Source organism: Vicia villosa, linkage group LG3 (assembly GCF_029867415.1).
Source record: "Vicia villosa cultivar HV-30 ecotype Madison, WI linkage group LG3, Vvil1.0, whole genome shotgun sequence".
Classification (NCBI taxonomy): Eukaryota; Viridiplantae; Streptophyta; class Magnoliopsida; order Fabales; family Fabaceae; genus Vicia; species Vicia villosa.
Window position 1 is genome coordinate 199,650,571 of NC_081182.1, and position 26,298 is coordinate 199,676,868.

General features: G+C 37.2%; 1 protein-coding gene across 1 annotated transcript; it reads left to right on the plus strand.

Annotated features, from left to right (window-relative positions):
* Positions 1 to 2,768: 2,768 nt before the first annotated feature.
* Positions 2,769 to 5,799, plus strand: LOC131593283 (protein FAR1-RELATED SEQUENCE 5-like). Its single transcript, XM_058865708.1, has 2 exons — positions 2,769 to 3,760; positions 3,957 to 5,799. The coding sequence occupies exon 2, from the start codon at positions 3,959 to 3,961 to the stop codon at positions 4,907 to 4,909; it is 951 nt and encodes a 316-aa protein (XP_058721691.1). The 5' UTR covers positions 2,769 to 3,760; positions 3,957 to 3,958; the 3' UTR covers positions 4,910 to 5,799.
* The last annotated feature ends 20,499 nt before the right edge of the window (positions 5,800 to 26,298 follow it).

The window sequence follows — 26,298 nt, forward strand, 5'->3', positions numbered from 1 at the left end:
TGGTTGTGTGGCGGTGGATATGGCGTTTCGTGTCAGCGAGTTGGTTGTTCCTTCGACGGTATGAATGCGATCTGAAACAACAACAACAATAGAATCTTTTCTTATACTACTTTTTTTTTCTTTTTCAATTTCATATGTAATTTGTTGTGGCAAATTGGTTTATGTATGTGATATTAAATGGGTTCAAATGAAAACTTGGTTCGAATAGTTATTCTTTATTTTAGATATTTCATCATTTATTGAAACTTTTTTTTTATATCAAAATTTTAACAAATCATTTAATTTTAAAGCGATTTCAAACACTTTTTCATAAAAATCATTTTTAAAATATAGTTTTTTGAAAAACTTGCAATTTCGCCTAAGTTTTAATCTTCAATAATATGTGTTTATGTTATAGAATGTCAAAATTAGTCTTTCAATTTATAAAAAATAAATATAAAAAATTTGTAATATTTTGAAAAACGATTTTATAAAATTCATTTTTAAAAATACAAAAAAAAAATAATTTAAAGTTAAAATAAAAAATCACCTAATCTTACCGATCTCAAATAAATGATCAATTAAAAGTTACAATTTATTATTGGAAGATGTTTATGATAAACACCTTTGGATAGTCTTCCTGAAGCGAATCAGGCATTACCGCAAATGCTCTGTCTTCTTTGAGGGTGGTGGGTGCTTTGTGCTTAAATTTGTCTTGTCCCTTTCCTCTATGAGAGGCCTCCTTTATATACCGTATTTAAGTCTCGATAACGTCCGCCGTCATATTTTATGAGGGTGTTACACTATTGTTCCTATTTCTATAACTTCCCTTCAACTTTCTAACTGTCATGCCGGTCTAATACCTCAGTCATCCAACTAGATGTGCATCTTGTTCCTACTGACCTTATTCATCAATTAGGTGTTGGAAAACCCCCTTTCACTCGGCTTCATAGACCGGATAATATATGACTAGACATTGCTCTTTTGACCCTCCTTCTATGTGCACTCTTTATACAATCAGCAGGATTTTGAACATTGTTTGGGGATTAGATCTTCCGGCTCGGATAGCTATATTTGCTTGGAGGTTTTTCGTTGCGAGGCTCCCTACCATCGATTCTCTAATTGCTAGAAGCATCTCGAATATCAATAATCTCAACTGTGCATTTTGTGGGGATCATGCGGAGTCCGCTTCGCATTTGTTCTTTGACTGCCAGGTAACGCATAAAGTTTGGGAGTGGGTGTTTTGTTGGATTGATGATAAAAGATATCTTACGCTGGAAGAATTCAAAATCTTTATGTTGGTTCAAGAAAAGGTGAAGAAAGGCAACGTTAGGGAGAAGCTGAATTTCATTTGGATCTCATTAATTTGGAGCGTTTGGCTCATGCGTAATTCGATAATTTTTGAGCATGTCCAGTTCAGCTTTGAGGTGGTGGTTTACAATGTTTTGTACTTTTCTTGGAGTTGGTTAGCTAGATTAAGCGAGGCTTTTTCCTTTTCTAGTTATTATGATTGGTACAAGTTACCGATGTCTTGTTTCGAGTACTTGTAATCTGCTGTTATTTTTGGTGTAAGGGTTGCACCCCTAGTGCGATTTCTTAATATCAATCTCTTGCTTTAAAAAAAAAAACAATCAGCAAATCTGCTTTGGAAATATTTAGAGTTAAGAGTCACTATTTTATAAGAGAAAATGTAAAAATAATATATGACTAGACATTGAGTAAACAATCCTTTTAGAATCTTTAAAATCAACTATTTCTACTTAAAAGAATGAAATGATTTAATTAACTCTTCGTTCAAGAAAAGCATAATTTGAATTATTTGAAAACTAAAAAGTATAACATTATTATTATGATATGATAGTAAAGTTATGATTTTTAAATAAAATATTTCTTCAATTTTAACTATATAATATCTTACGATATGCCTTAATTGGTTGCCATGTTTAAAAAAAAAATCAATTCATTTCTAAAATCTTAGAGTCAAAACTATTTGCAAGGTTGGTAAAAAAAAATTTATTATACAAATGTAGTTTATTAATTTACAATGACTTATCACTTATGTATACTTGTAGAGCTTATTCATCATATTTTTTTGCCATTGGTGTCTTAATTTCAGCAAGAAAATTTTAATTTTATTAGAAGCTTTTTTATTTCATCAAATTTATTTCATCCGTGATTGACTCTACTAGATTTACATTTGTTGTTAATGCACTTATATTTACGAAACCGAGTTCTCTCTGGACAATCTGCATCTGTTATACAATCTGCTTGTGCTGTAAAGAAAAAACATAATAAAATAATATTATTAATATGATATGAAAGAAAAAAGTTTATTATGGAAAGAAATTTTAAGATGATGAGAAAATGAATTACGAGCGCCATTATTCCTTGCAATTAGAAATAGAAAGAATAATGAAAGCATAATATACACAATCATGAAAATTTTAGCCATATTTGTTTTTCTCTTTAGATACAACAAATAGATATTATTTGAATTGTATAAAGAGAAGTTGTGTTGCAATCCTTTAAATAGTTGTGAAATTCCCTTTCTAAAATTAGAAATTTTTTTCATGTGTTGTGTTTTTTCCTTTAATTATTTATTAATTAAAACGATGATCTATAAAGATTGCTACTCATTAGAATTAAATATATTTAAATTATATTTTCAACCTTTGAAAATAGAAAGGGTTACTTTTAATATTGATAATTAGTTAGTAGTAGTATAATAATAGTAATAGTGCATATTATTTTGTACATAGAAAGAGGTATTTTATTGACGATTCAAATTAAAAACTTAAAGTATATAACATGATTGCACAAGTCCTTATCTAATTTGTATATCAATGTGAATCAGAAGATTTATGCCAACGAGAATATGTTGGCAACCCATCCAACCAACAACAAATTTTCTCATTAATTAAATGTTTCAGTATTAAAAATACATTATTACAAATAATTGATTTTCTCCCATCAACAAATCTTGTAACCGCTTTCTTGTTAGCCACGCAGAGAGTCTTGGAGGATTATGTTGGTTTCGTAATGGGCTTCAGGTGATTTTTTTTTTTTCTTTATATTACTGGTTTAGTCCGGTTCGGGGGCGAGTTCTGGTATCAAGTGGTTTCAGCCCCCTCCCGATCGCAGTTGCGGGGGATGGAACCGTGGTTCTCCCTTTTAGTTTTGTAAAAAAAGCGTGGGACTCACTAATATAAAACTTTCCCATTAAAAGCCATGGAATGACAAGATTCTCTCCCTTCTTTCTCTGTTGAGAATAATTGATCAACGTATAACATTACAATAAATGGATTTGCAGCTCTTGAAAGAGCTCTTGAAGCTAGAACATTGGATTTTATATTAGTGAGTCCCACGTTGTTTTCTGAAAAACTAAAAAGAGTGTTTATAATACTCATTCACACATGAATATGGGTAGAGAATTTCTTTAGTCACCCCGTCAACCCCAGCAAAATTCCCAATTTGTCCCTGCTTCGAAGATCTCCGAAGTATTTTTTTTTTAGTTTTTTTCAGACTTCGGAGATGCATTTCCGAAATGCATGAAATTTCAAAATTTACGTTGGTTTTAACAGTCAGGTATTATTTCGGAAGTACATTTCCAAAATAATCTGTTCATATCCCATTTTCCCTCCTTCACTATTTCATCATTTTTATCAAAAACAAACCCAAACCCTCTCCAAAACTTCCATCAATATCAATCCAATTTTCGTCTCAAAATCAAGTTTCAAACCGTTGATCATGTTAAAGGGAGCGTAGAAAGCTACAATAAGAGGTAAACATCTCTCATTTCTTCCCCTATTTCACTACATTGTTGCTGATTTCTGTGATGAAAACTCCGTCAGTTCAGAAGTTCATTTCCGAAATAAGTCATCACCTAACAAATTTCGGAAATGTACTTCCGAAATCATGTCTGGCAGAATTAAAAAAATAACAGTTTTGATCATTTTTGCATATTTTTCATATGTTAGGTATGGTGCATCCGGAAGATGTCAACGTTAATAACGATCCGGTTAATGATGTTAAATCGATGATCGATGCGGTGGACGTACGACAACAATTTACAAATGATATGAGCTTCTCTTGTCGTGAACAATTGCTTGATTGGGTTCGTAGAGAAGCTAGTAAACTTGAATTTGGCATTGTTACATTAAGGTCGAACAATGGAAATAGTAGACGGAAAACTTTTGTCGTTTTGAATTGTGAGAGGGGTGGGAGGTATGTACCAACAAATTGGGTGTTAAAACACGAAGACACAGGATCGAGAAAGTGTGGGTGTTCGTTTAAGTTGCGCATGACTCGGAGGATTGATGATTTGTGGCGTTTAAGCGTCATTTGTGGAATTCATAATCATTCCTTGGAAGCCAAGCTACATGGGCATCCAACGGTGTGTCGGTTGTCCCGCGAAGAGAAGAATGTTATTTCAGATTTATCGATAATCAAAGTGGCGCCGAGAAACATACTTGCCGATTTGAAGCGAAAAAATCCAGATAGCGTTTCAAATATCAAGCAAGTATACAATGAACGACACAATTTTAAAGTCTTGAAAATGGGTCCAAGGTCAGAAATGAAACAACTTTTGAAACTATTAGGCGATAACCAATACGTTTCAAGCTTCCGAACGTGTGAGGACAAAGTTACGGTGCGTGACATTTTTTGGACTCATCCCGAAAGTATCAAATTTTTCAACACTTTTCCAACCATTCTTGTGATGGATTTGACGTACAAGACCAACAAGTATAGGCTTCCGCTTCTAGAGATTGTCGGTGTGACCTCGACGGACAAGACATTTTCGGTTGGATTTTCTTTTTTGGAATGTGAAAAAAAGATAACTTTACATGGGTTTTGGGAATATGCAAGTCTTTGTTGGTTGATCAAAAGAATAGGCCAAGTGTCATTGTTACTGACCGAGACAATGCTTTGATGAATACAGTCGATACTGTCTTCCCTACATCGACCGTATTACTTTGCCGGTATCACATAACGTGTAACGTGAGAAGTAAACTCAAACTCGCGGTTGGCATGAAAGATAGACCGGATGAAAACGGTAAAGTCATAAAAGCCGGTGTTGTGGTGGATAAGATTATGGCCGCATGGAGGGAGATTTTAGATGCACGTTTCGAAGAGTTGTATACCAAGAAATTGGTACACTTTAGGTCTTTGTGCATTTCTATTAAGACTTTTTGTCATTATGTCGAATCCATTATCCTTGACAAAGTAAAGGAAAAAGTAGTTTGTGCTTGGACGGATCGAGTAAGACATCTTGGTTGCACTACAACTAACTGAGTTGAATCCGCACATGATTCACTTATTCCATCCGTAATCGGTGTAGCCCCGGTTTCGAAGTGGATTTCATTTCTCGAAATGGGCCACCTAATAGCAAGTGCGTATGATCGTGTTTGTGTCGATTTGACAAGATTTGGGTTTTTAGAGACACTTTTCCGCTTCACAGTCGCCCTCCTTTGGACGCGTCTAGCCGCATCATTTCCTATACCGTCAACTTCTTGTGAGTGGATGGCACATCACACAAATGAGGTGGAGACTTGGCCGTATATGTTTGTTGAAAGAATGGCGGAGTTTGAAGAAATGATGAAGCAAGAGCGTAAGGAAAATAAAGAGCGGTCGAAGAACATACCGGTTTTAGATTTAAGCTCTACCGATTGGTTCGGCGAATTTTAGTTTTTACTGGACCGTTTTTTGTTTGTAGTGACCGATGTGTGTCATTTTTTGTATGTATTGTCGTTTAGAATGTAAAATCAAACCGATTCAATACATATATAATATAAGTATGTTTAATGTTGTTATTGTTTATGTTGTGCCTATATTGATTTATTATGTGTATTTGTTATGGTTAACTCAAAATATAATGCAATGCACAAAATCTAATTTTTCACTTCTGTTTCTGCTAATTTCGGAAGTACATTTTCGAAACATCCACTGAATGCAAGATAAGGTTTGTTGGGTCATTATTACTCCAATAGATCTATAAATACAACACAATCTTTTTCATCATCATCACACCACAAAACACCAATGACACAAACCTACCCCCACCTAGCATTTGTCTACTTCACCAGTGGCTACCCGATGCCGTTCCAATTCCGCTTCTCGCGCGACACGCTTTTCGCAGAATTGATAATGTCGCTCAACACGCTATTGCAATATCTGGAAAATCGGAAGGTTGTCAAGCTTGAGCACCGCTCGCCATCGCTTAACGACGAGGGAGACGTTCAATTCACCCCATTTGAAGTCAAGAACGACGAAGATTTAGCGGTTTTGTGGACTACTTTCGACCGATTTTCTTCGAAGGGTCCAATCGAGTTGGATGCAAAACTTCAAAGATCGGGGGCCGACGTTGTCAAAATGTTGAGTCATCCTCACCTACCCGTCTTTAACAATATGTAACTTTAATTTTATGTAATGTGATCTTTGTAATCTTCATGCTTTAAATAAATCGAATCGTTGTTATTTTTTTTCTGTATCAGACATTATTTTGGAAGTACATTTCCGAATTCTTCCTAGGGGGTGAATTCGGAGATGCACTTCCGAATTCACCTATTTTCTGAAGAAAAAAAACATGTTTTCGGAAATGCACTTCCGAAATCATGTATTTTCGCATAAAAAGGTGACTTCGGAAATGCATTTCCGAAGTTTAGGGACTATTAGCTGGAGATTTTGAATGATATGTATATTCTTCGAGGATTAAGTTTCGGAGAAAGAATGACTTTGAACGGCTATTTTTGAGAATGTTATATATGATGAAGATTCTTAAATCGAAGCTGAATCGGGATGGGCAGTCTTCGAAGCCTTGAGTAGTCTTCGAAATACAAAGATTGTTGAGACTTAAGGTATTTTGATACATTCTCACGAAAGACACGTTGTCACGAATCGAATGAGGTTCGAGCGGGAAGGTTTGAAATTTGAAAGATTTTGTTTGAATCAAGGAGGTTAGGTGGAGCCCCAGGGATTCGAAGCACATGCATACAGGAAACGTGGGGTTTCGTTAGTGTAGGACTGTTAGGGTCGAATTAGTATAAATAAGGGTCTTAGTATTAGGATCCAGGGTGTTCATTTTGTACAAATTACTCACAAATCACTCAAGTATCAAGCGTTAGAGAAAGAGTTTTCGCTGAAAAATGTACCTGAAACACCAACACCTATATATGTTTATCTTTCTATTTAAGATAGAAGTATCTTTAATTTCCTTTACTTTCTTGTCAAGTCTTTCCATATTCGCAATTTAAATTTCCTTTACATTCTCATCAAAGTTTATTTATGTTTATTGTCTAACCCGTTTATTTCGTTGCAACTTTACTTAGTCTTATTTCATAGTTGTTCATAGATTTATACCATCACATTATAAAATAACTAAAATCCAAGAAAACATGAACCAAATTATCATAAAAGACGACTTTTCAACACATGTCCTAGGATCAATCTAGTCGATCCTGCAAGTAACCAAAGTATATTCATAGTTTGGAGGACTAGCGATTGCTTACCCGAAATCACCGTAAACAAATTGGCACGCCCAGTGGGACGGTGTCAAAAAGTTGTCATTTAAAGTTTTGTTTTCGACTTATAGGTTTAGAACATATTAGAACCTTGTATGAACCTTAGTTGTGGTAAATCTACCAACAATTCACAGTCAATTCCTAAACATAAGTACAAAAAGAAAATGGTCAATTCAACTAGTGAAAGAGGAACGCAAGATCCCCCACAAGGGTTAGGTACATTTGCTGCAAGTACAACAAATGTCTCGACTTCTATGCCAGAAACACAAGCGGTACGTACATCAACAGGGTCCGCGACCGTGACTAGTTCCCAGGCCATGCCCGAGTCTACATCGATGTCAACAGGGACAATACCAGTACTTAGTTCGACTACGGTACCACCCCTTATAAGCACAACAAAAATCCCACATTTTTCGACAAATTTTGTAAGTCAGGCACCACCATTTACCCCGAGACCAACAGGATTCGAAGGCTAAAGGCCTTGGAACCCACAACCTTATGGAATGCCACCATCCTATATGAAGGGAATGCAGGGTGGTGGACCTACATACACCCGACCTGTTACGGCATCCTTTTCGCCAAATGTAGGTTCACTCAGTCGAAGTGTACAAAATCCAAGCCCATCGGGACAAATGCCTACATTGACCACAAATAACCAAGCAGCATTTAGGCAAGAGATGGATGTAAGCAACCATGACATGGTGGGTGTACTTGCTCGAGAAATGGGTTCAATCTTTTCTCCCTTAATAACAAACATTACTAGGACTAACCAGGATAATGTTGATACATACCAACAAATATCCATACAAATGGGGCGCATAGCAGATTTCTTAGGGGCCCCTCAAACGTCTACCCGACGAAGAAATAACCAGGTTGTCATTCAGGCAGACGAACCAGTTTTAGAACCTATCCTGGATCCAGAACGACAGACCCGAAGAACTAATGCTATTCGACAGGAAATTCCTGAGGAACAGCCTAGGGTAGTTATGGTAAATAGGGAGCAAAATGCAGATGAAGTAATACACATGGTTAGAAGAGATAACATGGCGACAGAAGATAACTTAACAACCCTGATCGAAAGGATTATGGCTAACAATAGCCTTAATACTAGACTTCGACGTCCCAATTACACTTCCCCTGTAGCAGATTATATTTTGCAAACCGAACTACCAAGAGGCACCAAAGTACCCAAATTTACGAAATATTCAGGGGATACTAGTGAATCGACTGTGGAACACATAGCCTGATATTTGACAGAGGCAGGTGATTTAGCGAATAGTCAGAACTTGAGAATCAAATATTTCCATAGTTCATTAACAAAAAATGCTTTTACATGGTTAACCACCTTACCTTCAAACTCCATAGATACTTGGGCTCATCTGGAGAGAATGTTCCATGAACAGTTCTACATGGGGCTAACCAAGATTAGTTTGAAAGAATTGACTAGCATTAAGAGGAAATTCACAGAGCCTATAGATGATTATTTGAATAGGTTCCGTTTATTGAAATCAAGATGTTTCACACTTGTTCTGGAACATGAATTGGTTGAAATGGCTGTAGGCGGTTTGGACTATTCAATTCAAAAGAAGTTAGACACTCAATACTTGAGAGATATGGCCTAGTTGGCAGATAGAGTTCGACAAGTCGAACGACTGAAAGCTAAAAAGGCCAGAGCAAATAAAACTACAAGAAAGAGAGAGTGGCCTATGTCGAGGCTGAAGATGTCGAAGGTGAAACCTTTGATGATTCATATGGCTTTGACGAAGTCAAAATAGATTTGGTTGAATTAAAAGAGGTACCTCCATATTCTTGTAAATTTCTCACCCCTTCTAATGGGAAAAATCCTGTCGAAGCTGACAAAAATGACAAATTTCCAAAGAAAACATATACTTTCGATGTCACCAAGTGTGAAGAAATTTTCGATTTATTAGTAAAGGATGGTCAGATGATAGTACCTCCTAATTCTTAAATTCCTCCGTTGGAACAACGGAAGAAATGAGGTTTTTGTAAATATCATGGGTTTTTGGGCCATAAAACTTGACAATGTTTTCTTTTCAGGGATCTGATTCAAAATGCTATCAAGGATGGTCGCTTGAAGTTTGCTGACAAAGGAAAAAACAGCATGAAGGTTGATACTGATCCCTTCAATGTTGCTGACACCAACTATGCTGAACCTGCCGACATTAACATGGTGAATGTGATTGAAGCTGATATCACGGAATGGGAGATGGTTTCGGCAGGAAAGCAGGCTACTAAAAGCCTAAGTAACAATGTGATCTTCAATACTGAGGTTGAAGATTCGTTCGAGTCAAAGACCACTGAAGGTCTTATGGAGAAAACAAGTGAGGCCACTGAAGACCTTAGGCTGAAGCTCCAAAAAATAAGAATTTCTGAAGTCCCTCCAGCAGGAGTCAACATGGTGAATGTTGGACAACTCTTGTCTGAGATTGAAGAACTGGAGAGATGTCTAGTAAAGGAGAAGGAAAAAGGGGAATATGGAAATCCAAAGGCAAATGAAAGTTTGAAGAATTATCTCTGGAGGTGCCATGAGAAGAAAGTTGGACGAATGCTGATGTGTCCAATATGCTCAATCATGCTGAGTCGAAGGGTTCAGGCGAACTATGAAAGGGACCAACGAAGCAAGATGCAAGGACACTGGAGGCAAGAAAACCAGTTGCTGAAGATTTATCCAAGGCCTGGTGAAAGTCTTTTGAGTTTTCTGGTTCGCTGTCACAAGGCAAAAACTGAAATCATTATGTTCCCTTGGTGTGGGGCAGTTTATGATAGCCAGATGGCGGAAACATTCAAAAGGGTGTCATTCTCTAATGGTTGGGATGCACCATAAATGAATCCCAACATGTACGTGTTCGATAATCGAGCATTATCAAGAAGGCCTGATAGCCCTCATCCTAAGGCTCGAAGAGTGACATTTAAACTCCCAGCAGAGGTACCCTTGGACAGATGGACGCAAGCTGGCGCAAGGAATAATAAATGGCGAAACTTTGACCAAGTTGGAAGAACAGCCTTGGCGTATAGGAGGCAGTTCCAGACGTCCAATCAAGAGATGTACAGGCTCAAGAACTATAAGGGCAAGAATCCAATGTCCAGATCTCAATGGAGGAGACACCAAAGAATGAAGAAGGCTGAAAAAGAATCAAAGATAAAAGAAGTTGGAGACTCTAGCAGCAGCAAAGTCCCATTGCATGGGGAAAAGTCAAACAAACCCCCTGTGGGGCGCAAGTTGTTCAGTTTAAAGAATGAAAAGAAAGAAGAAAAGGCGTAATCCAGCCCATTAAAAGAAGAAGACATGATGAATGATGACGGATGACTTCGATTCAGACGGGGTTTCGTCTATAAACCTCAACTGCAATGTGGTCTCAGTTCTCCCTCATGAGTACTATCAAGAGACGGAAGTCGAAGATTGCGAGGAAGCGGACAAGGAGGAAATGACGAAGCACAGACCAGTGTGTTACTATGTGTTGAATAATGGTGTTGTCGATGAGCAAAATGAATTATTCGAAAGACCTTACCAGGGTATGAGGAATCATCTGAAACATCTCTACATAAGAGCCAAAATCGAAAATGTAGGCATCAACAAGGTCCTCGTTGATGGAGGGGCAGCGGTGAACTTAATGCCCCAATATATGTTGAAGAGGATTGGCATGTTCGACACAGACATAAAACCATATAACATGGTCTTGTCCAACTATGAAGGGAAAGTAGGACATACCTTGGGAGTTATCCAAGTAAACCTAACTGTGGGTTCAGTCACAAGGCCAACTATGTTCATTGTAATACCAGCAAAGGCGAAGTATAACCTTTTGTTAGGAAGAGAATGGATTCATGGAGTGGATGTCGTACCTTCAACCATTTACCAAAGGTTAACTATCTGGAGAGAAGATGGAATAGTCGAACACATAGAGGGAGACCAAGGTTACTCTATGTCTGAAGTGAATCAAGCCAACAAAGTGTGACACTATGTATGTGGTAACAACTCAACATTTTATTATCTTAAGATCTGGGTCCCCGCTTCTGATCCCACGAGCCCCCCCCCCCCCCCCATTCAGAGCTCCAAGTACCCCTTCTAAGCTTGGGATAAGACACTATTCCCCCTTATGAACTAACTAACATGTCTCTTTTAACGACATGACACAAATGATGCATGTCATACAAATCAATGCAATAACAATAACAATATTTAAGGGCCTCTTCTGACCATAAACAACATGCATTGACAACACAACAATATTCCCCTCACCTAAACTATTATCAAAAAATCACAACAATGACAATAATACATAATTAATCACCATATAATTATGTACATACAACACATGGTAATATTCACAACATATTACTAAAAATACATTCACATCATTGATACGTAACTCAACAACAACATTTAGATAACTCAACTATTATCCAACCATTTGTAACAATCCAACACAATATAATTATCACAATTATGCGGACTTCACATAATCATTCGCCAAAACACATAAAATCATCAAATAACTTAATCGATTTTATCATAATTACATGTATAATATAACGCATAATAATTAAGCTTCTTTCGTCATCATTTAACCGTCAATGACGTTACACTTTAAGTAAAATAATATATTCACGTCCTTAAGTGTACATTTAGCCTCTTAGGGCATCATCACGAGATAGTACTACGCGTTAGCTTTTCAATGCTTCAGACTGTGCGTCAAACGGAGTCAGGAAAATCAAGTTATGATAAAAACAGAATTTGAAACAAACCAGTCTGGCTGTGATGATGGACCGTCACAAAGCTGATGGCCGCCAGCTTGCTAGAAACTATGACAGGCTATGAAGGATAGAAAAACACTTAGAAAGGGGGGGTTTGAATAAGTGTAGTCTTAAAAACTTGAACGATAAAAATAAATTGCACAGATATTTTTATCCTGGTTCGTTGTTAACTAAACTACTCCAGTCCACCCCCACGGAGTGATTTACCTCACCTGAGGATTTAATCCACTAATCGCAACAGATTACAATGGTTTTCCACTTAGTTCGCGACTAAGTCTTCTAGAGTATCCTGATCACAACCTGATCACTCCAGGAACAAATTCTTAGACACAAGCTAAGACTTTCTTAGAGTATCCTGACCACCACGTGATCACTCTAATTACAACTGCTTAGACACAAGCTAAGACTTCCTAGAGTATCCTGATCAACACTTGATCACTCTAGTTACTTACAAATTAATGTTATCAATTCTAAGAGTATTACAAATGCTTCTGAAAAAGCGATAATCACAACAGTGATATTTCTCTTAACGTTTAAGCTTAATCTCACTAATATATTACAACAGCAATGTAGTGAGCTTTGATGAAGATGAAGTTTCTGAGCTTTGAATTTGAACAGCGTTTCAGCAAGTCTTTCAGAATAATTTCGTTCAGAATTGGTAACCTTGCTTCTCATTAGAACTTCATATATATAGGCGTTTGAGAAGATGACCGTTGAGCGCATTTAATGCTTTGTGTGTTCCGTACAGCTTTGCATTTAATGTTTCACGCTTTTGTCAACTACCTCGAGCCTTGTTCACGCTGTGTCTACTGACGTTGCCTATAATAGCTTCCAACGTTCCTTTTGTCAGTTAGCGTAGCCTGCCACCTGTACTTTCTTCTGATCTGATGTTTGTGAATATAATATTTGAATATCATCAGAGTCAAACAGCTTGGTGCATAGCATCTTCTTGTCTTCTGATCTTGAAGTGCTTCTGAGCGTGGTACCATGAGAACTTCAGTGCTTCTGCTTCTGATCCCAAGTTCTTCTGATGCTTCCATAGACCCATGTTCTGATTCTGCCTTGACCATCTTCTGATGTCTTGCCAGACCATGTTCTGATGTTGCATGCTGAACCTTCTGAGACAAAGCTTCTGAGAGCTGATTTGTGCATACTCTTTATATATTTCCTGAAAGGGAAATTGAAATGTATTAGAGTACCACATTATCTCACACAAAATTCATATCCTTGTTATCATCAAAACTAAGAATATTGATTAGAACAAATCTTGTTCTAACAATCTCCCTGTCATACCCCAAAATTTGCCCATACCATTTCTCATATGCCATCTCAAAATCAAGACATAAAGCTCCAAAACACACTCTCCTATACAAAGGCTCTGAATTAGGGTTTGGTTCATTCAAAGAAAAATCACTGAATCAAGGGCTCAAAGTGGTTCCATAAGGTCAGCAACATCCCCATAACCCTAAAATCATTATTTGATCAAGGGTTGATCATAATGATGCAAGGAAACATCAGAAGAGTCAAAAGTCAAAAGTTACTATTTTGGGCATGAGCTGAAAAAGTCAATCAAACTTTGAAAATTCACCAAATATTCATACTTCATCAGAAAAATTCCCACTAAAGCTTATTTTGAAGGGAATTCATTCCTCTATCCAATGGTCCAAGAATCAGAGCTCATAGGTCAATGGTTTAAGAGATATGGCTTCATACATTATAGGTCCTTTTCAAAAGTCAACAAAAAGACATTTTTTTCAAAAGGTCATAAAATGAAAATGGAGAATAATTTTGATATGAGACCAAAGACACTGGCTAGAAGACTCTTTAAGGTTTCCAAAAAGTCTACAAGCTTGAAAAAATATTGAGATATGGAGAAATGGCGTGGTATACAAGTTCACTTATTTTTCAGATGGGTACAAAGAGGAAAAAGCCTAAAATTCCAAATATTTCTAAATGGGCCCATTTTATTTCCATCCAAACCTCATCTTAGGCCCATGCACGCCCCAAAATATATATTCTTATATTTTTATTATTTTTATTGATATTTATGGTTTTTTATTTATTAAAAACTATAATTTAATCATGAAAATATTAAAAATAAAATATATGATTTGTTTCTTCAATTATGAGCCAAAGATTCAAGCAAATATTCTCCAAAAGTCAATCAATTTTCGTGCACATAATAATTGGGAAGATATTGGATCATTTAAGCCAAATTTGAAAGGATTCCATAAAAAATTTTCAATCAAATTTCTCAAAAATTCAATCAAAGATTCAACAAAGATTTGTTTGGTTTTATAACCCTAAATCATTCTCCTATAAATGCATAACAAGTCCAAGATGCAAGGGTTCAGCATTAGGGGTTGGCTCTTCTGGAGGAGAGAGAGCAGAAAACCGATTCAAAGAAGCATTTTTTCTCTCAAAAGTTGAAGCTCGGGTTTGATAATTGAGGAGGTTTCAAGGAGTTTAGAGGATCGATTCATGTTCATTGGTGATCACTGAAGCTAATCCAATCATCAAGAAGGATCAACACGCACAGAAACGCTCCCTCACAGTCACGGTTCATACCAATTTTTTCCAAATTCGATTATGCTTACATGTTCATCATAAATAACATATGAATGCATATTTTGAGTCGTGATGATGTTTCGCAGCTTCCTGTATTGTTTAATTTGTGTTTAGTTGCAGATTACCAATTACGCCATGGCTAGGGTTAGTGACCTTCGATTTAGGGTTTTTATATACAGGATCAATTGGGCTATGAGACTTATACCATCACGCTCGGGAAGCAATTTCGGATCGATACATGGTATTTTCTTTGATTTATGTTGCGTTTTCGTGATTGTTGAAGGTTTGCAGGCTATGGCAACATGTAAGAAACCGTGGGCAAAAAGCTTTGCTGTTCCAGAAAATTCACGAAGAAGAAGCAGTAGCTGGGGCGCGCAAGATTTAGTCTTAAATTTTATTCGTTTTAACTTGATATATTATTATTGGCGCGAATGTTATTATCAGCGGACGTAACTGGTACAACTGGCCAAGGAGAAGGATCGGTTATCAACGAGACCTGGGTTCGATCCCCAGAGTCTCTCCTTTCAATTTTTTTAGCCAATTTCCTTGTATAATGTTGCTTTCAGATTCCACGCAGCGGATCCTGCGCGCCCCTACCATGCACTCTCAGGGACAACCCTTAGATCTTCACCGAGGTCACATCTGAAGGATCAGAATGCACGCATACCATGGACTCTCATGGAGGCAGCCACACTGAATAGAAGCTGAGTCCTTCTCTAATTTTTTTATTTTTTTTATTATTTGTTATTTAATTACACAAAATCTTTTATGTTTTTATATATTAATATATAGTTTGTTTTAATTGTTTTTTTATTATATAAAAACTATTATATATTATTTTCAGAAAACTTTTTTTTAACATATTAATATTAAATTATTTTATTTAAAATATTTGTTTATTGTCTTTTATTTAATTATATCCATTTATTTATAATCAATAATTCCTATTTATTTTATTTTTATTCCAAAAAAACTCATAAAAATATCTATGTGTCTGGTTTTTATTTTCTCTTCCCGATTTAAGTAATTAGGTCGCGAGACCAATAATTAATTAAATCGCTTACGTTTTTATTCAATTCGTACCCTAATCAGGGTTTACGAAGATCATGCCATACACTAAAAAATCTTCTTCTTCTGTGCCCTTTTCAGGGTTATCTTTTCAAACGCCTTCCGACTACGCGCCTGATTCAAAAGCCAAAGGTTAACCTTAAAGGCGCCCTATCAACCATATCAGATCAAATCAGAGCTAAGTACCCTCACTTTTTTAACTATTATTTTATATTTATTTATTCTTTATTTTTAGGGTTAATCCCTTTGCCCTCGAATCTGATAATACACTCACGCCTTATTTGTTTCTTTGCTCATTCCTAATGGTCAGAGTCGATGCTTCTGGCAAACCTTTGCCCTCAACCCTGTCAGGCAAATGCCAAGCTAAGTACCTTCTCCCTATTCTATTTTTAATTTATTATCCTATTTTCTTTTGTAGTTAATGAGGTTTGCCCTCGAGTTTGATAATGCACTCACTATATGTTTTCTGTCTTGTCCTTTTCCTTTTCAGGGTTTGTCGAATGCCAAAGCCACGTCGTTGGTAACCCTAAACCCTATTTTTATTTCATGATTTATTATTATTACCCATGTCAAACCCCATTGGGGATCCGCTGGTTTCATTGTCCCCTTCCCCTTTATTGCTTTATATTATTGCGTGGTTAGTAATCTTAGGGAGTGCAAGCCTTAAACTGAATTAGAATAACTAATTAAAAGATAAATATCTGAACATAATCACGTGATTGTTGCACACACGCACCCTTTTGGGGTAACCTCTCTGTTGCCTTGTTGCCTTGTTGCCTGTTGCCTTCGTGTTTTTTTGCAGAATAAGCCAAGTCCCTCGAATTTGAGGATACCTCAGCCTGTTGCCTCGATAATTAAAAGGTCATACGACCCTAAATGATGCTGCCTTCGATACACAAAAATGACCTTGACCCTCGGAAGTTGCCTACGGAAAAAGGCTGAGGTATCTTCTGGCTGCCTACGAATAAGGCTTATTCTGATCCTTGCCTTAGACTACCTGCCCTCCTATGGCAAGGGACAGTCTTATGGCAAAGGATATTTCGATGACCCTTCTACCTCCAAATGAAAGGCTTCCTGCCATCTTATGGCAAGGATTGACCCTTTCATTCTGAAAGGCTAAAAAAGAGACCTATCATCTGAGTTTAAGGTAATTGCCCCTAATTGCCTTGCAATGCTCAATTTTCATATTCTTTCTCACAATTCTTCAAAAACTGGCTACGCTCATTTACGAGCTAAAGTCCACTTTTTTTCTTTCATCTACTTTTTCTAAAGACAAACGAGCAAGCAAAGCAGTTAAGAGCCCATGGAAAACCATGGATGCAAAGGGTGCCTTACACCTTCCCTTTGCATAAATTACCCCCCGAACTTAGATTTCTTTAAAAGGTTTTTTTCTGTTTCTTTTAGCCTTTCTGAATTTGTTTGGATAAAATAAAAGTCGGTGGCGACTCTTGCTTAACCGCGACATTTCGATCGATAAAAGTCAGTTCACCGTATTACAGAACTGGCGACTCTGCTGGGGACTAAATTCGATAAAAGAGGGGTTACCTTAAAGTTTAGGAATCACTTAAATGTTTTCTATTGTTTGCTTTGTTTGCTTTATTTTTGCAGGGCTGTTTTGGGTATTTTGTTGTGTGAAAGATCCTAACCCGGATCTGAGTACCTTAGGTAAATGGCATGAGATCAATGAGACTGCACAGCGTATACTGATGTGGTTGATCTGATGGCCATCGTTAGTGTGACACATTGGTTTGTCCTGGTGTTCCTTGGGATCCGACCTGAGGAAATGCTTGGCTGCCGCGTGGTGTCATTAAGCACTAATTCGCCCTTAGAACCTTAGTTGAACTTGACTTTGGCCTATTAGAAAGTAGCGAGATGGCTGGCTTTGGCTCCGACCGAAGTTGGTTGATACTCGAAGCTACACTCATATGGACTGGACTTTCAAGACCTTTTCGGTTGGCGATTAGATTGCCGAACTGAGATAAGCGCCTTCGAGAAAGGTCAATGATATGAGCTCCCTAGAACCCGATCTTTATATAGGACAGGTTTGAACCAACTAAACTTCAGGGGGAGGGTACATACCTCTGGACCACGTGCAAGCCTAACCATAAGGCAAAATTGTGTGACTTGTGTGACTTGCGTGACTTGTTTGTGTTTGCTGCTAACCTTCGTTTCCTGGCAGGTTTTGTTAAAAGGACTTGTTTGTCCTTACTACCCCACACTATGCCTAATGAACTTCATTTGCATAACTTCATGACATCATGACATCATAAGCATAACATGATTTAACCAACCCTTTCAAGGATCTTAGGGATTTAGGGCGCAATTTCAGGTGCTCTTATCAAGGACTGAATACCTATCAAGGGGCAAGAGGATTTATTTTCCTCTAGCCATGTATCTTCAAAATTCAGAAGTATCCCGAATCAGAGGCGATGACCCACTCGATATGGTGAGCTTGGTTCTCAAAGAAAGACGTTCAAAGACAAAATTCAGAATTCTTCAAACGAAGATGAGCCCAAATCATTTCTAATGTTGCTAACTAAATTCCTAAAGATCCTTGAAAATATTGCATTTGCATTCATAACATCGCATAACAGGTTTCTTACAATAGACCTCTCATCCAACCTCGCTGTTTATTTCAGCAAGAAAATGGATCTCGAACAATCTGTCAAGAATCTCCAAACTCAGAATGCTGAATTCCAAGCCTTGATTCCGAATTTGTCCAAGGGGCAAGAAGAATTAAAGGCACTTCTGTCCGAGAAGGAGAAGGACCAACAAAGGGAGCAAGGTGTGCAAGATAAATGGAAGTCCAAACCTAAGAGGTCATTCACTCCGTTACCCATGCCGTTATCTCAAGCTTTACAACAACTGCTAAATCAGAACTTGATAACTATATTGCCTCCATATTCACTTCCTACTAACCCCGCTCCTGGGTATAAGTATCACGCGAGATGTGCTTATCATTCAAATAGTCCTGGTCATGATACAGAGGATTGTGGACCGTTGAAACACAAGATCCAAGACCTCATTGATGACAAGATCATTGACTTCAACTCACCTAAGGAACCTCATATGGCCAATACTGGGTACAATCGGAAAGGTCGCAATGAACCCAACCAATCTGTGGGGACAATTCTAATCTCTACACCAGTTCAACAACAAAGACACGAGTCAGATATACCTAAGCGCCAATTCGCAAAGATCAATATGACTCTGGCCGAAGCGTTGCAACAATTGCTGAAGAAAGGACTAATCACTTTGAAGGATCCTCCGAGGAATCCTAGTACCTCCTCTTCTCGTTATAATCCTAATGCAAGGTGTGCGTATCACTCTGATAGTCCTGGACATGACACTAATAACTGTTGGACACTGAAGAATAAGATCCAAGACTTAATCGATGACAAGACCATTGACTGCCACTCTCCTGAGAAACCTCACACTGTGTACGACCAGAAAGATCACAATGAACATAACCAATCTATGGGGACAGTTCTGACCTCTACACTAGCTCCGCAACAAAGACTCAAGTCAGATGCATCTAAACGTCAGTTTACAAAGATCAACATGTCACTGGCTCAGGCACTACAACATTTGCTGAGAGAGAACTTGATTACTTTAAGGGATCCTCCTGTAAAGCCTAACACTTCCGCCCCTAGCTACAAGCCCAATGCGAGGTGCGCATATCACTCCAATAGCCCTGGGCATGATACGAATGATTGTTGGCCATTGAAGAACAAGATTCAAGACATGATCGATGCTGGTGAAATTGAATTCTATCATCCCAAGACTCCTGTGGTGATCACTACTCCTATGCCTAATCACAAAAAGATTGATTAATACCTAGAAGGATGAACTTTTTAGATCATTAGATTTACTTTCATTTGCAATTTCTATTCTGTTTGTTTAAACACTCTAATTATGATAGACATTATTTGTTTTAATAATCATCATCAGTGCATTGCATATGTTTGTCTTGAATAAATTATTTCGCTATCACTCTTTTTAAATTATGTCGTTACTCTGCATATGTTTTGTGATACTCAACTCCTGCTAAGCTGTAAGCCTTTTAAGGGAGGATGACGAGAACGATACCGCAACCTCATATAGTATGCTTTTGAACAGACTATGCTGACGATGTACAGGCATTGTTTCAATTCCTAAACAGTGGAGATATAAGGATGTTAATCCCTCGTTAACCCCTTTGAGCCTAAGAAGTAGAAGTTTTCTTTCTTGTACTAATTAAAACCCTTGATCATAACCTGGGGCAGGGTAGTTCTCAGTTAATTTGGCTGTGCATTCTATTTTAAGAGAATCATTCAGTACACCTTTCAACAAAGGTTTCAATCAAAAACGTTCAACCGCACGCATCAAAGAAGTGTTGGAAATGTCAATCAAAAGACAATGACGGTTCATCAATCAAACAAGGCAGTCATTATCTTTCAAAAAGGAAAGAACGAAAAACATATATACAAAGAAAAACCTGCTAAGTCAAAAATAAAAAAGATGACTTAGGCAAAAATCAAGGCATCCCGCTGACTGTACGCTCACAATAGACAGTTCAGGCAAAAGTTAGGGATATCAAAAAGATGAAAAAAGAGAAATTCTTGAACAACATAAAGTTGTGACTACCAAAAGGAAGAAATGATTGCCATATCAGAAGTTCTCATTACTTGCGAACCATCAATATTATCGAAGGCGCAAATCCATAGATCTCTTGGAACTTGAATGCATAAGTCGAATTAACTGAGCTTAGGATCGAAGAACATCACGAAGAGGGGTGGGTACAAATAAACTTTGAGCCTTTATCCTTTGTTTCTTAAACCGTGAACCAAGCCACGTTACAACCCTTGAAAGTCCTAATTGAAGCATGGTTAGTTCGAAAGCATACTGTCACCAAAAAGGTATCCCGACTCCTTAAGGTTTACTAAAATGCTGAGTGGATATTTCGCTTCTACAAAAAATAGCATGTTTTACAAATATCACGCTTTTACATCTCTTGTTTTAATGTTTTTTTAAAACTCAAGACAAACGTATGTATTGCATCTCATGAATTCATTATTAAACATATTCTGCTACGTAATTTCAAATGTTAGCATCAGAATAAATTTGCACAGGGTATGGCTAATGACTGAAAGTTATCCCGACAAACAAAATCACTCCAAGAAGCCATGTCTCTTACGTATACAAGGGGCATGACATGTTTTGCCCAATCAATCTGAGGCAATCAAGTCAAGATTCCAAGAATCTCTCAAATGCCAAAAGTCAAAGGCATTCATCCCAAGTGGACTTCAAACTATTTCCCGATCAATCTGGGGCAATCAAGTCAAGATTCCGAGAATCTCTCATGGATGCTCGAACAATCAGGGGCATACATCCAAGTATATCTAAAGCTAGTCCCCAATCAACATGGGACACTGTCTTGAGCCTATGATTACTGGGGGCATATCGCCCATAGTGTACATCTCATAAAGCCCTCGCGAGGCGAATCTTTCCAAAGATCCTACTAGCAGGGGCAAATCTATGCAAGTCTAGTTTTACATCTTTATCAAATACTCAGTGGCATGTCCTAATCCAGGAATGGTAGTCACTATAATACTGGGGGAAATATTCAAGGCATCCATGCCTTCCCGCAATTCCGATTTCACAAAATCATATCCCCACAGAACAATCCTCTAGAAGATATCTTCAAACATACTCGGCCCGACAAAGACATGGCTCCCCAACAGAGTTTACATCTTCAATACCACCTGTTCTCCGACACTTTGTTCTTCTCCTACATGGCTTACTAATATCTTTCATCCCCAGTCAGGATCCATCAAATTGCTATTCATCCCCAAGCAGAAGTCATAAATCCCCAGCTAAACATCTTCAAGACAAGACCAGACGTCAAAATCACAAAGACATAGAGATTTACTTTCTCGAAAAAGACAACATAAATCATATTTCGCATACCATACGGCACAAACATATTCATACATCGCATACATCACCTCATAAACATACAAAGTCTCTCATTTATTTTGAGGTACTCATTACATAACACATGCATCATGACATAAGAAAACTAACCTTTACTTCTCAGGATATTGCTGTCTCTGTTTTCAAAGTTAAGTCGACACCTTTGACGGTTCCTTAACGACCTTTCAGAATTAAGTCGATACCTTTGACGGTTCCTTAATGATCAACATTTCAGAATTAAGTCGATACCTTTGACGGTTCCTTAATGATCTACCTTTGGAAGTTAAGTCGATACCTTTGACGATTCCTTAATGATCCACCTTCATATCTAAGTCGATACCTTTGACGGTGCCTTAATGATATGCTTCGAATATTAAGTCGATACCTTTGACGGTTCCTTAATGATCTACCTTTGGAAGTTAAGTCGATACCTTTGACGGTTCCTTAATGATCCACCTTCATATCTAAGTCGATACCTTTGACGGTGCCTTAATGATATGCTTCGAATATTAAGTCGATACCTTTGACGGTTCCTTAATGATCTACCTTTGGAAGTTAAGTCGATACCTTTGACGGTTCCTTAATGATCCACCTTCATATCTAAGTCGATACCTTTGACGGTTCCTTAATGATCTACCTTTGGAAGTTAAGTCGATACCTTTGACGGTTCCTTAATGATCCACCTTCATATCTAAGTCGATACCTTTGACGGTGCCTTAATGATATGCTTCGAATATTAAGTCGGTACCTTTGACGGTTCCATAAATAATCCAATTCAGACCTGAGGCGATACCTCAGACGGTTCCTCAACATTCAAAGACTAAAAACAGAAACCTCGCAACAATCAATACTCCAACAACTACCAGATGGCACCTACAAGCCCATCTCCGACAAAAGTCCCTCCTTCAGCTAGGGCAAATTTCTTAGTATTCTAGTGTTCAATCACCTTCTACCTTCAGATACCGACTGGCATACAAACCACTCTACATCTTCAGGTTTAAGATAATTGAACAGGGGCAGCTGTCATACCCCAAAATTTGCCCATACCATTTCTCATATGCCATCTCAAAATCAAGACATAAAGCTCCAAAACACACTCTCCTATACAAAGGCTCTGAATTAGGGTTTGGTTCATTCAAAGAAAAATCACTGAATCATGGGCTCAAAGTGGTTCCATAAGGTCAGCAACATCCCCATAACCCTAAAATCATTATTTGATCAAGGGTTGATCATAATGATGCAAGGAAACATCAGAAGAGTCAAAAGTCAAAAGTTACTATTTTGGGCATGAGCTGAAAAAGTCAATCAAACTTTGAAAATTCACCAAATATTCATACTTCATCAGAAAAATTCCCACTAAAGCTTATTTTGAAGGGAATTCATTCCTCTATCCAATGGTCCAAGAATCAGAGCTCATAGGTCAATGGTTTAAGAGATATGGCTTCATACATTATAGGTCCTTTTCAAAAGTCAACAAAAAGACATTTTTTTCAAAAGGTCATAAAATGAAAATGGAGAATAATTTTGATATGAGACCAAAGACACTGGCTAGAAGACTCTTTAAGGTTTCCAAAAAGTCTACAAGCTTGAAAAAATATTGAGATATGGAGAAATGGCGTGGTATACAAGTTCACTTATTTTTCAGATGGGTACAAAGAGGAAAAAGCCTAAAATTCCAAATATTTCTAAATGGGCCCATTTTATTTCCATCCAAACCTCATCTTAGGCCCATGCACGCCCCAAAATATATATTCTTATATTTTTATTATTTTTATTGATATTTATGGTTTTTTATTTATTAAAAACTATAATTTAATCATGAAAATATTAAAAATAAAATATATGATTTGTTTCTTCAATTATGAGCCAAAGATTCAAGCAAATATTCTCCAAAAGTCAATCAATTTTCGTGCACATAATAATTGGGAAGATATTGGATCATTTAAGCCAAATTTGAAAGGATTCCATAAAAAATTTTCAATCAAATTTCTCAAAAATTCAATCAAAGATTCAACAAAGATTTGTTTGGTTTTATAACCCTAAATCATTCTCCTATAAATGCATAACAAGTCCAAGATGCAAGGGTTCAGCATTAGGGGTTGGCTCTTCTGGAGGAGAGAGAGCAGAAAACCGATTCAAAGAAGCATTTTTTCTCTCAAAAGTTGAAGCTCGGGTTTGATAATTGAGGAGGTTTCAAGGAGTTTAGAGGATCGATTCATGTTCATTGGTGATCACTGAAGCTAATCCAATCATCAAGAAGGATCAACACGCACAGAAACGCTCCCTCACAGTCACGGTTCATACCAATTTTTTCCAAATTCGATTATGCTTACATGTTCATCATAAATAACATATGAATGCATATTTTGAGTCGTGATGATGTTTCGCAGCTTCCTGTATTGTTTAATTTGTGTTTAGTTGCAGATTACCAATTACGCCATGGCTAGGGTTAGTGACCTTCGATTTAGGGTTTTTATATACAGGATCAATTGGGCTATGAGACTTATACCATCACGCTCGGGAAGCAATTTCGGATCGATACATGGTATTTTCTTTGATTTATGTTGCGTTTTCGTGATTGTTGAAGGTTTGCAGGCTATGGCAACATGTAAGAAACCGTGGGCAAAAAGCTTTGCTGTTCCAGAAAATTCACGAAGAAGAAGCAGTAGCTGGGGCGCGCAAGATTTAGTCTTAAATTTTATTCGTTTTAACTTGATATATTATTATTGGCGCGAATGTTATTATCAGCGGACGTAACTGGTACAACTGGCCAAGGAGAAGGATCGGTTATCAACGAGACCTGGGTTCGATCCCCAGAGTCTCTCCTTTCAATTTTTTTAGCCAATTTCCTTGTATAATGTTGCTTTCAGATTCCACGCAGCGGATCCTGCGCGCCCCTACCATGCACTCTCAGGGACAACCCTTAGATCTTCACCGAGGTCACATCTGAAGGATCAGAATGCACGCATACCATGGACTCTCATGGAGGCAGCCACACTGAATAGAAGCTGAGTCCTTCTCTAATTTTTTTATTTTTTTTATTATTTGTTATTTAATTACACAAAATCTTTTATGTTTTTATATATTAATATATAGTTTGTTTTAATTGTTTTTTTATTATATAAAAACTATTATATATTATTTTCAGAAAACTTTTTTTTAACATATTAATATTAAATTATTTTATTTAAAATATTTGTTTATTGTCTTTTATTTAATTATATCCATTTATTTATAATCAATAATTCCTATTTATTTTATTTTTATTCCAAAAAAACTCATAAAAATATCTATGTGTCTGGTTTTTATTTTCTCTTCCCGATTTAAGTAATTAGGTCGCGAGACCAATAATTAATTAAATCGCTTACGTTTTTATTCAATTCGTACCCTAATCAGGGTTTACGAAGATCATGCCATACACTAAAAAATCTTCTTCTTCTGTGCCCTTTTCAGGGTTATCTTTTCAAACGCCTTCCGACTACGCGCCTGATTCAAAAGCCAAAGGTTAACCTTAAAGGCGCCCTATCAACCATATCAGATCAAATCAGAGCTAAGTACCCTCACTTTTTTAACTATTATTTTATATTTATTTATTCTTTATTTTTAGGGTTAATCCCTTTGCCCTCGAATCTGATAATACACTCACGCCTTATTTGTTTCTTTGCTCATTCCTAATGGTCAGAGTCGATGCTTCTGGCAAACCTTTGCCCTCAACCCTGTCAGGCAAATGCCAAGCTAAGTACCTTCTCCCTATTCTATTTTTAATTTATTATCCTATTTTCTTTTGTAGTTAATGAGGTTTGCCCTCGAGTTTGATAATGCACTCACTATATGTTTTCTGTCTTGTCCTTTTCCTTTTCAGGGTTTGTCGAATGCCAAAGCCACGTCGTTGGTAACCCTAAACCCTATTTTTATTTCATGATTTATTATTATTACTTATGTCAAACCCCATTGGGGATCCGCTGGTTTCATTGTCCCCTTCCCCTTTATTGCTTTATATTATTGCGTGGTTAGTAATCTTAGGGAGTGCAAGCCTTAAACTGAATTAGAATAACTAATTAAAAGATAAATATCTGAACATAATCACGTGATTGTTGCACACGCGCACCCTTTTGGGGTAACCTCTCTGTTGCCTTGTTGCCTTGTTGCCTGTTGCCTTCGTGTTTTTTTGCAGAATAAGCCAAGTCCCTCGAATTTGAGGATACCTCAGCCTGTTGCCTCGATAATTAAAAGGTCATACGACCCTAAATGATGCTGCCTTCGATACACAAAAATGACCTCGACCCTCGGAAGTTGCCTACGGAAAAAGGCTGAGGTATCTTCTGGCTGCCTACGAATAAGGCTTATTCTGATCCTTGCCTTAGACTACCTGCCCTCCTATGGCAAGGGACAGTCTTATGGCAAAGGATATTTCGATGACCCTTCTACCTCCAAACGA